This window comes from Chionomys nivalis, chromosome 19, assembly GCF_950005125.1.
Source record: "Chionomys nivalis chromosome 19, mChiNiv1.1, whole genome shotgun sequence".
Taxonomy (NCBI): domain Eukaryota; kingdom Metazoa; phylum Chordata; class Mammalia; order Rodentia; family Cricetidae; genus Chionomys; species Chionomys nivalis.
Window position 1 is genome coordinate 11,157,859 of NC_080104.1, and position 12,061 is coordinate 11,169,919.

Here is a 12,061-nt window from a genome sequence, read left to right on the forward strand (position 1 = left end):
CCTGCTTTGTTGTACCCAGGAGCCACTGCTCATTCTGTGTGACTGAGCAGTTCCTTAACCTCTGTGTGCCCCACTCCCTCATCCCTGACGGGAGGAATTTAGGTTGTAAGGGCGAGGTGACAACAACATAAGGCCTTTGGGGGTCTGTGCCTGTCGTGTCCCGAGTGACCCAGCAAACAGACCCGGAAGGCCTGATGTGGAGAGGCTCAGCCTCTGCTGCTGTGCTTCCCCGAGTCCTGGGTTTGTCTTTTCCAGTACTGATGTCCATACCCTCCATAACCTTCCTTCTGCGCTTTCTGTGACCCTGTGCTGTGTACTGAACTCAGGGCCCTATGAGTACCAGGCATGTGCCCTACCTCTGAGCTGTATCTCCAGCCCTATTCCCGTTCTGAATTCAGTAATACCTTATTGTCAGATAAGATCATGTGGGGAGGGTTAAGTCAGTGGTCAGCCTCTGCATTGTGTGTTGAGTACTGCTCTGTGTGTTGGAAGGACCTCCATCCTGTAGCAGCTGGCCTCTCCTGCAGCTGTGGCTCCTTATCTTCCTAAGCTTGCTGCCCTGCATAGTATGGCTGTTTCTGGGTGGTGCTGTGATTCTGACCCAGGCCTGGCATTTACTTTTCCATGCCCTCAGACCTATCCCAGAGGCCTTGCTCCAACCCACACCCTCAGTCTTCAGCACCGGCGAGGGCGGGGCACAGCAGTCCTTGCTGTTGTCCTTGGCTGTGTGTATTTGTTTGTTTTGTTGTTTGAGATTTTGTTTATCAAGTAGACAGTTTCTAGCCGAGCGGTGGTGGCGCACGCCTTTAATCCCAGCACTTGGGAGGCAGAGGCAGGTGGATCTCCGTGAGTTCGAGACCAGCATGGTCTACAAGAGCTAGTTCCAGGACAGGCTTCAAAACCACAGAGAAACCCTGTCTCGAAAAACCAAAAAAAAAAAAAAAAAAGTAGACAGTGTTCTGTCTGCACTTATCCCTGCAGACCGGAAAAGGGAAAAGGGCACCAGTTCTCATTTTAGACAGTTGTGAGCCACTTTATGGTTGCTGGAAACTGAACTCAGGACCTCTGGAAGAACTCTTAACCTCTGAGCCATCTTTTCAGCCCTGTTTTTGGGGGTTTGGTTTGTTTTTTGTTTTTGAGACGGGGTCTCACTGGGTAGCCCTGGCTGGTTACATACTCATAATGGCACCTCCCCTTTGGGAGTGGCCATGCACTACCAAATGGGATTCTGTGTATCTGTTGAGAAAAAATGACATTTTGAACTCCTATTCCTTGCCACTAGTTTGAACTCTCCACATCTTTCCTTGTCTGAGATGTTTAAAATGTCCTTCTGATATCCCTTCCTTTTATGTAACTTCTTAGTCTTTGGGCAGTTTTTGTAGCCCTTCCTTCTGTGTCTTTCACAGAGGCTGGGCCTTTGTGTGGTGTCTTGAGTGTCTCCCTTGGCCCCTCTATTTTGTGGCCTTCTATTTACCTATATCGGCCTTCATAGCTCTCCTCATGGTCTCAGCTTCCTCTGCCCACCCACCCACCCATCCATGCTGCGAATTGAACCCAAAGCTGCGCTCACACACTGACTAAGCCATCTCCCAGTCCAAGTTTAGTTTCTGGCCGGGCGGTGGTGGCGCACGCCTTTAATCCCAGCACTTGGGAGGCAGAGGCAGGCGGATCTCTGTGAGTTCGAGACCAGCCTGGTCTACAAGAGCTAGTTCCAGGACAGGCTCCAAAGCCACAGAGAAACCCTGTCTCGAAAAAAAAAAAAAAAAAGTTTAGTTTCTGCTTGCTAACTTAAGTGAGTGTTAGGACCTTTCCTTCCATCTGCCTTGGCCTTGGGTAGCTATTTAACAGTAAGCCGTAGATGCTCAGCCCTGCTGAGCCAGTCAGAGCTTGCTGAGTCTCACAGCAAGGTCAGGGACTCACTGACATCAGTGTGAGAACAGCATTCCTCCAGGGTTCAGTTCTGAAGACTCCAGTTGTCTGCAGCTGTCGGGAGCTTGCCTGAGGCTCAGTCAGCAGTTCCATAGTGCAGACAGCAGATGGACCTGCTTGCCCCTTCAGTCCTGCGCCTTTCCTCTGCTCATGCCCAGAACATACAGCCCTCTCTGGATATGTTAATTGGTTTGATTGCAGCACAGGACAGAGCAACTGAGAGAGAGCCATTCTATCCATGTGTGCAACTTTTGAACTAAACCTATGTGTTTACACAGGAACCCGTATTCTGATAGCATAAAAGAAATGCTCACAACATTTGGAACAGCTACTTACAAGGTGGGACTGAAGGTTCATCCCAATGAAGAGGACCCCCGCGTGCCCATCATGTGCTGGGGTAGCTGTGCATACACCATCCAGAGCATAGGTGAGACGCGCCAGTCACAGAGCTGTGGCTTAGAAACATGATTAGAAGCTGGATGTGGTGACACGCTCCTTAATCCCAAGGCTGAGGTAGGCAGGTCTCTGTGAGTTTGAAGCCACCCTGGTTTATATAGTTCCAGGACAGCCAAGACTTCAAAGTGAAACCCCTGCTATAAAAAAACGAAAACAGCCAGACAGTGGTGGTGCACACCATTAATCTCAGCACTTAGGAGGCAGAGGCAGGGTAAGTCTCTGTGAGTTTAAGTTCCAGGACAACCAGAGCTACACAGAGAAACCCTGACTTTAAAAAAAAAAAAAGAGAGAGAAAAGGAAGGAGGGAAAGAAGGGAGGAACAAACAAACCAAAAAGAACGGTGCTTAGAAGAGCTGGCCTTTTGAATACCAGGTACCAGTGTGGTGCACAGATAGGCATGCAGGCCAACAGTCAATACATAGACATTTTTAATGAATGTCTAGTGTAAAGAAGTACAAAGAAGTAATAAAAAGAAAACAGGAAAGAGTTGTAAACCAGCAAAATGCTGGTCTGTCTGACAATATAAATAAGTACAGCAGCAGAAAACAAATGAGGTGGTGGTTATGAGTTGAGGGACCCGATAGGGTTTTAAATGTTTGCCTGTGTGTGAACCTAGTACCTGAAAAGGCCAGAATTGGGCATCGGATTCCCTGAAACTAGAATTACAGATGGTTGTGAGCTACCAAGTGGGTACTGGGAACCAAACCCAAGTCCTCTGCAAGAACAGCAAGTACATGGGCATGGTGGCACACGGTTTAATCCCAGCACTCGGGAGGCAGAGGCAAGTGGATCTCTGAATTCGAAGCCATCCTGATCTATAGGACAAGTTTTTTTTTTCTTTCATCCAAAGTGAATTCTTGCAAAATGACTTAAAGATGGTAAAAATCTTGCTGGGCATAGTGGTACCTTTAATCCCAGCACTCAGGAGGTAGAGACAGGGTGATCTCTGCGTTCAAGGCCAGCCTGATCTACAGAGCAAGTTCCAGTACAGCCAGGGATACACATAGAAACACTATGGTGTGGGGGGGGTGATGCTAAAACCTGACAAAATTGCATTCTCTTCAGAAATAATAGAATTTATTCAAAAATGTGCAAAGAAAGTAGCTTTTAAGAAAATAAAATATACATAGCGTTCAATTTACCTTCTTAACCATTTTTAATCTTCAGAAAGAATTTTGAGTGATGAAGAGAAGCCGCTATTTGGACCTCTGCCTTGTAGACTGGTAAGAGCACTCAGTAAAGCCCGTTTCTGTACAGGTGCTGGAGAACTTGTTTGTGGGCTAGCGGACTCGCGTTTTGTTTGTTTCATAGTCTATGTTTAGAAGGGTCTGCTCTTTCCTTTGGTAACTGTGAAGACTTCCTTCTTTCAGGACGACTGTCTCAGGTCTCTGACACGATTTGCAGCAGCACATTGGACAGTGGCGTCTCTTCCTGTGGTGCAAGGACACTTCTGTAAACTCTTTGCATGTGAGTATTCCAGTGTCTGACCATCTATGTTCCAGCAGCTTCTGGTCCTTGGGAATTTTATCTGTAGGAGTCTAATGTCTCCATCACAGTGAAGGGTTTGCTCCGTGGTTCTGTGCTGATGCTGGTGTCTGCAGTGTGCTAATGTGTCTTCTTCTATCTCTAGCCTTGGTGCCTAATGAGAGCTGTGAAGACCTCCCGTGCATATTAGACATCGACATGTTTCATTTACTGGTGGGTGATTACAGTTTGCTCTGCGTCCTCTTCACCGCCCTTGGGAGGCGCTGTCATTGCGGATGTTGGTACATCCGGATCTAGTTAGGTTTTGAGGAGCCTAGGTCCAGGTGTCTGGGTGCGCTTCCTCTCTTATTTGGCTTTGTGACTGAGATCTGTAATACAGCTGTCTGCTTTTAACCCACTAAGGGGTAAAAAAATAACAATGGCCGTGTAAGTGATGCTGACATCTATGCACAATCCATTTAGTGGTTTTGTGCATTTTAGGAACTCTGAACAGATATAGCCCTGCAGTCACAATAATCAATGGCAGACTGCCTCCCTCCCTTTTTGTACTTTTTAAATTAGGGTATGTTCCTTATATAAAACAGTAGCTTTCCCTATGAAATATATATATATATATATCACATATTTTGATCATATTCACCTCCTCTCTCTCTCTTGTCCTCCTATTTTCTGGACCCCTCTTCTCCTTTTTATTATTATTATTATTTAATCTAGATACCACAGATGAAAGAAAACATGCTTCACATGCTGTATTTTTCTTTCTGGTCTCACATACCTCATTTAGTATATCCCTTTCTTTGTACACGACATCACTCCATACTTTTTGTTTGTTTGTTTTTGTTTTTCAAGACAGGGTTTCTCTGTGTAGTACTGGCTGCCCTGGAACTCGCTTTGTAGACCAGGCTGGCTTAGAACTCACTTGAGATCTACCTGTCTCTGCCTCCCGAGTGCTGGGATTAAAGGTGTGCACCACTGCCTGGCGTCACTTCATTCTTAATGACTGAATAATACTACCTCGCATGTTTTATTTGGCATGTGTTCACCACAACTCAAACACGGAGGTCATGTCTTCTGATCTCCACACTCTTGGATGCATACACAAACAATAAATGTTAAGAAACGAAAATACTGTTTTTCTATTTTTTATCATTACCAGCCGTCTGTTCATGGGGAATCCACTGGATAAATGAAACAATAGTAACTGGCCCTTCAGGCCTTTCAGCCCCAGTCGGCTCACTGAGCAGTCCTCCTGGGCCTTCAGACGGTGCCCTTCCTCCCTTTTACGTTCAAGTGGAGGGCTAAGCAGGGAAGTGTGTGGCCATGAGGAGAGGCTGGGCTGATGTTCTGTCTGGTGTCTAGGTGGGCCTGGTGCTCGCATTCCCGGCTCTGCAGTGTCAGGACTTCTCAGGAAGCAGCCTGGGCACTGGAGACCTGCACATCTTCCGTCTGGTTACCATGGCACACATCGTTCAGATCTTACTTACCTCATGTACAGGTAACTCCCGGCGCTGCGCTTTCATCTTCATGAACTTGAGTTTCTCGGTTTCAAACAAATGTGTTTGCGGGAGAGCAGTAAATAAATCACAGTCAGGTTGCTTACTATTTCTGTTTGTCTTCCTATAAAAAGCTTTAAATTAAATTTCTTTCTCCTAAAAAAAAAAAAATTTCTCCTATGAAAATCCCATTGTTTTGCTTTTTTCCCCGTTTATTTCATTAATCTGTGAATAGCGTAAATTAAGCACAGCTGAATTTTGTTTGAGAGTACCAGTTTTGTTTTCCCTCACGTGTTCCGTTAGCACCCCAGTGAGCATGTTCTTAAGCTATGTTTCCATTCAGGCATCCTGTTTTCAAACATGTAAGACCATGTGTTGCTGATAGTCCTCACTGGACGGTGGCTTCAAGCCAGTGTGCTAGTTAACACTGCCCATAGTGAAGTGCTGGCCAACAGTCAGATGAGATCAGTGCTGCATGCACACTTGAAAATGAAAATCCTGTGTGTTTATAAGACTATTCCCTGTAATATGTGAGTGTGTGGGTATGTGTGAGTGCTTGCTGGCACACTTAGCTGCCCTTTCAGCTCACAGTAGGAGTGGAAACCATAGTTTGCCTTTGTCTTTCAGAAGAGGACGGCATGGATCAAGAAAATCCCAGCGGGGAAGAAGAATTAGCTGTTCTCTCTTTGCACAAAACACTTCACCAGTGTACTGGAAGGTGAGACCCCAATCTTTAATGTGTGGTACTTCCCATATGCCAGCATGGGTCAGGAGGGGTCAGCATGAGAAAGGAACTGGCTTGTTAACCAGGGGAAGTTGCCGTGTGCCGTGTATTAAAGATCTAGCAGTGATACACCTGAGTCTGTGAGAGAAGGATAATAATGTCTGGAGCTTCATGCTTACTTGGTGGTGAGTCCTTCGTTTGCTCAGTCAGATGCCAGCTAGTGGGCAGATGCACTCTGAAAATGCTCTCCTAAAACATAAGTTATCAGAAATTTCAAAATGCAAATCAGATTAGCATGATGTGTTTGTCAGATGATCCAGGAGCAGCAGAAACACGGTGAGGTTAGTAGAAGACCACATACGGTGTTGCTGTGTCGTGGAACAGCAGTCTCACTTGGGTCTCTACAGTGTGAATCAAGAGCCTACGGGAATGAGGGGAATTGCTTGCTGCATTAACTCAAGGGGCTGGGTTTGAATCCCAGCACTGTGTAAAACGCCCTGTGGGTGGCAGATACAGGAGGATACCTGGTGCTCACTGGCCTCCAGCACAACTCCAGGCTCAGGGAAAGACCCTGCCTCAAAGTAATAAAAGAAGAGTGACACAGAGCAGGCATCCAACATCCCTTCTGGCCTCTGAAGGACCATACCATACATATGTATCCAACATCCCTTCTGGCCTCTGAGGGACCATACCATACATATGTATCCAACATCCCTTCTGGCCTCTGAGGGACCATACCATACATATGTATACATACATTAAACAAAAGTTCTTTGAGTTATCCCATCAGAGAATCCACACTAATGAGGTAATCTAACACAAAGAAAAACTTACAGGCATTTACAGACATATTCTGGTGTTATTTAAGCCAACAAGGAGCTGAAAGTAAGCCAGATGTTTGTGGAGGGGCATAGTTTGATGTCACTTGTGATCGGTGTTTCTAAAATACAATGGCTGGGCTAAAATTATTACAGTTTGTAGAATGCTGTAGATAGCTGGTGGCTTAAACTACAGGTGGCTGCAGCTGTGTAGGAAAGTAGCTGGAAGCACTGTGTCAGGATAGTACGTGGTGGTGTGAGGCTGGGACAACTGCTGGGCTTTCTTCGTGCTTTTTGTTCGTTTTTGATTTTGCATATGTGTGGTTTTTCGAGATAGGGTTTCTCTGTGTAACAGTCCTAGCTGTCCTGTTGTTTGCTTTGTAGACCAGGCTGGCCTCGAATTCACAGAAATTCATCTGCCTCTGCCTCACGGGTGCTGGGGTTGAAAGTGTGCCACCACACCCAGTTTGGGTTTTTATTTTATAATTTTTCAGTATATGTGGCTATATTACTTTGACCCACTCCTCTTAACCATAGCATCATCAGTTCCTAGTGCCGGTCTTGTTTGCACACCACACTTTGCTGCGGCAATCTTTTTTACTGTCTTTCTTTTCTCTCCTCAGTGCCTTGGAAGACGCGCCCTCTGGCTGGCACCTGTGGCGGAGCGTCCGGGCTGCCATCACGCCTTTCCTCAAGTGCTCCGCCTTGTTCTTCCATTACTTAAATGGAGTTCCAACCCCACCAGACCTTCAAGGTAGGAAAGTTCATGGTCACCTGCTCCAGCCACGTAGAAGAACGCCAAGGCTGGGCATGGTGATGCCCTCTGACCTCAGCACTGGGCAGAGGCAGGTGGCTATGTGAGTTCAAGACAGCCATTGCCACCTAGAGAGACCCTGTCTCAAAGATGAAAATAAAATAAAAATAAAGTGAAAAGTAGAACAAAGATAAGTTAGAAAATGTGAAATGGGACAGAGTTCAGAGGTGATGCTTGCTCGGCACGCTCAGACCTGTTTCATCCCCAACACTCACAAAACTAAACAATAAACAAATACACTTGATTACTAAGAGCATAGGTAACTGGCCTGGGAAAACATCCACGTGTAGAATGCCAGTGAACAGCTTTGCACACATGCTCTGCCTCTGAATCCCAAGAAGCTCCTAACTGTGAGAACCTCTGTTGCATGAGCATTTACACAGCGCTTTAGGTCTCAGAAATGCCTGTTTCCCACAGCATGGTTCAGTTCATCTGTTACTAATAAACTAGGTGCAGGAGGTCGAGTCCAGCCTGGTCTACAGAGGGAGCCCCTGGACAGCCAGGGCTACAAAGAGAAACCCTATCTCAAAAAGAAAAGGAAGAAATAGCTCTTTTCACTTCTGCATGGGACGCAACTGTGGATGTTTGTGTCTCTTTTCTTCCCCATATACAGTTCCTGGAACAAGCCATTTTGAACATTTGTGTAACTACCTTTCCCTACCAACCAACCTCATGCACCTTTTTCAAGAAAACAGTGACATCATGAACTGTCTGGTTGAAAGGTAATGTTTGTTTGGACATTTTTCTGCATTCTCTAATAGTTTATGAAATAAGCTTGGGGCTGGAGAGATGGCTCAGAGGTTAAGAGCATTGCCTGCTCTTCCAAAGGTCCTGAGTTCAATTCCAGCAACCACATGGTGGCTCACAACCATCTGTAATGAGGTCTGGTGCCCTCTTCTGGCCTTCAGGCATACACGCAGACAGAATATTGTATACACAATAAATAAATATTCTTAAAAAAAAGAAATAAGCCTTATCTTTTCACATTTCATAGTTCTTCAGTGGAAAGCTACTGATCCTGATAGGATTTAGTACATAATTCAAGTTATGAGAATTAGGGTGTTTTGCCAAATGGGGTGGCGCACAGCTTTAGCCCCAGCACTCAGGAGGCAGAGGTGGATCTCTGTGAGTGTAAGGCCAGCCTGGTTTTATAGCAAGTTCCATACTAGCCAGGGCTACGTAGTGAGACTCTGTCTGAAAAATAAATGAATGTTTAAGAGAAAGAAGGCGGAACTTAGCTAAGGATTTGGCTGCAGGGTAAGATTGCTGCCAACCTAGTAGGTAAAGTTTGCCTGGAGGGGAAGAGGAAGCTCGTGAGGAACTGGCTGTTACAGACTGCCTCCACAGCTGTCTGTTGCCGTGTTGCTTTGTTTGCTGATACGGGATCTCCCTATAAGGTCCTGGCTGGTCTCAAACTTCAGCCCCTCCTGCGTAGGCCTCCTGAGGGCCAGGACTGCAGGTGTGCACCCTACACCAGTCCAACTTCATAGATCTTTAAGCTGAAGTATAAGGTCGTGACAGCCACCTGTAATCCTAGCACCTGTGAGGGAGGCTTTGTGGGCTTGCTATAAATTCAAGGCCAGCCTGGGGCCACATCCTGAGACCCTGTCTCAAACAATAAAGACAAGACAATAGCATGTGTCTGCAGGAATCTGAGTAGAGGTTATGGGGCAAGGCCAGGGCAGTGTTTAATGGGATAGATTTTTGGTTAGAGCAGATGAGACGGGTCTGGAGATGGACGGTAATGATGCCGTACAACAGTCTGAATGCCTTGATGCCAGAGAACTGTCAATTCATAAGGATTAAAATGGTCGGGCTTATCTGGGTTTCATCACGTTTTTTTAATGTATGGAAAGCCAGGAATGATGTCATATGTCTGTAATCCTAGTGGGCAGGAGGGTCTGAAGTTTAAGGCCAGCCTGGACTTTATAGGGGGACCCCATATGAGCAAACAGAACAGCACAGCAACATGGACAGCTGTGGAAACAGAGTCCATAACAAACCAGTCAGAGACCTGCTAGGCTACACAGTGAAACCCTGTCTCCCAAAATAAGTTCCTTCCTCTGTTTGCCTTAAAGTTGGTGCCAGAACAGTGAAGTTAAAAGCTATCTGAACGGTGAAAGAGGCGCAATAAGGTAAGTTAAAGGAGCTCGGGTATTTGGTGTGGGGTGGGTGGCGAGAAGCAACATGGGGTATGAGTGCTGTGTTCCTTCAGTGCCATGGCCCTCAGGATCCAGGACTTCACAGATAAGAGCATCTAGCATCAACCTGCTGGGAGTCAGACAAGAACACAAATGCACTGTGCCCTTGGTAGGGAAAAGAAACAGTCAGCTGTGTCTGGGGGATTGTGCTTTGGGAAACTGCTTTTAGAAGTGTAACTCTTCATCCTGGGTTTGTTAGCTGTTTTTCTTTTCTTTTTATCCTGTCTTTCATTATGGAGAATTTCAAATTATACAAATATCAGGGATGGTATGAGGTTCCATGGGCTGGGTGTCTCTCCTGAGATATCAACAGATCAAAGAAACAGTTCCAGCCACTAAGCTTAGGCATTACTTGACACCTGTAAAGATGTGGGCAAAGAGTTACTGAGAGCAAGCAAGGGTGACTGAAAAGTTCCACTCCAGCATCGGCAACTGCTCAGGAGACCTGTGTCACTGGAGTCAGAATCCCAGACTCCCCTCCCCCAGATCAAAGCTGCTGAGAGCTGGGGAGTGGCACCTGGGTCTCGGGTGGGGCCTCTGATGATCTCACCTATCTCCTCAAGGCTGCTCGCGGCCCCCCATCAATGTGGGAGGAAGTCACCTCACCAGCATAGCAACCCTAGTGACTGTCCAGTCACGACCAGGTCTCTCCCATTTTTCCCTCTGCCTCTGTGCTTTGGTTGAGCTCTGGTTGTGTGAAGCCTCTGGATCACACGGGTGCCTCAGTGAGAACGAGAACACCTGGTCTGATGAGCTGGAACCTGTGTGATTCCAGTTTTCACATTGTAAATGGTTGCCTATCACCCACCTCTGCCCTTAGCCCCCAGCATTCCTGTGGGACGTGGTGTTGCTGCTGCTTTGTTGTTGTTGCTTGTCAAGACAGGATTTCTCTGTGTGAAACCCTGGCTGTGCTCGAACTCACAGAGATCCGCCTGCCTCTGCCTCCCAAATGCTGGGATTAAAGGCATGCACCACCATTCCCAGTAACACAGTACCTCTTAACTTGAAGTACACCTCAGAGTAATTGGCAGACTTTCAAAATATGGAAGCCACTCCTTACAGATGTGGTTTTCTGAAATGGGCGTTCTGGCAGGTGTGCTCCCTTAAAACTGGAGTTGATGGTGGTATGACTAGCAAGCACCCCATGCGGGAGGTCCACGGAGTAGACAAGTAGATAACCATACATTCCTGTGCTGAGCAGCCACAGGCTGGGGTGCCGCACACTGAGAAAGAGGCCCTGAGTACTGACTTGGCTTGAAGCTCAACTCGTTCTGAGTTCCTTAGAGTCCCAGAATCAATGTGACTGAAAGAAGATGGGTGTAGTATTATTGTGCCTTCAGCTCACCCCTCATAAGCACACGCCTTCACCATCAGTTCCGAATTGTGTGGATGCACTCTCACGCTGTGCCCCACGGATAGATGCCAAGAGTGAGTGCCCTCCCAGGCCCTCCTCCTGCGGCCACCAAACTTTTGCTGGAAAGGGGCAGATAAGGTGTCACTGTTGACCTCAGCACTCCTGCTGAGCATGTCTGGGATATTGCCATCACTGGGTCACTCCACCAGCCCCAGTCCCAGAGGCTGCATTGACAGAATCCAGACAAGACACACACAGCATAGTGTAGAGGACAAGCGATTTTGTTTTGTTTTTTACATTTTTATTTGTGTGTGAATGTGGGTGCACGCGTGCCACAGCCTATGTGTGGAGGTCAGAGGACAGCTTGCAGGAATCACTGCTCCCCTTCCACCTGCTTGGCACCAAGCACCTCCATCACTGAGCCATCTCACCAGTGTTGGATAGAGTTACTGAACACTCTCAAGGGTAAGAGTCATTTTAGGCAGCTGTCTACTCTTTCTAACGTCTCTACTACAGACGGTTTCCCTGGGTAGGCCTTTGCTGCAAAGAAGAGTGGCAGACCCATTAGGATTACTAATGCAGAGAGTGCATTGTGTGTCCTTCTTTGGAAGGTTTCCAGCCAGAGCATAATCTTAGGGGTTTAACTAGTTCTCTGTTAATGGCCTTTCTGGTTCAGAATGTTCTGTCTGCTTTCGTAGAGTAAGAGTCCTGAGTTTAAATCCCTAGTCCTCCAAGCCCCTGGTTACAAGGGAAGGGTTCATCCCCGAGCCTCCAGGCCTGCTGATGG

The 12,061-nt window shown here is 46.8% G+C and overlaps 1 protein-coding gene across 2 annotated transcripts in view; it reads left to right on the forward strand.

Annotated features, from left to right (window-relative positions):
• Ubr2 (ubiquitin protein ligase E3 component n-recognin 2) overlaps window positions 1–12,061 on the forward strand; it is a 78,846-nt gene that overhangs the window by 60,316 nt on the left and 6,469 nt on the right. For both annotated transcript variants that reach the window (XM_057794414.1, XM_057794415.1), the window contains exons 35-43: window positions 2,208–2,356; window positions 3,553–3,608; window positions 3,756–3,852; window positions 4,016–4,083; window positions 5,230–5,365; window positions 5,991–6,081; window positions 7,529–7,659; window positions 8,333–8,441; window positions 9,798–9,854. In XM_057794414.1, coding sequence (XP_057650397.1) covers window positions 2,208–2,356; window positions 3,553–3,608; window positions 3,756–3,852; window positions 4,016–4,083; window positions 5,230–5,365; window positions 5,991–6,081; window positions 7,529–7,659; window positions 8,333–8,441; window positions 9,798–9,854 — 894 coding nt within the window. The remainder of the gene's footprint in view (window positions 1–2,207; window positions 2,357–3,552; window positions 3,609–3,755; window positions 3,853–4,015; window positions 4,084–5,229; window positions 5,366–5,990; window positions 6,082–7,528; window positions 7,660–8,332; window positions 8,442–9,797; window positions 9,855–12,061) is intronic.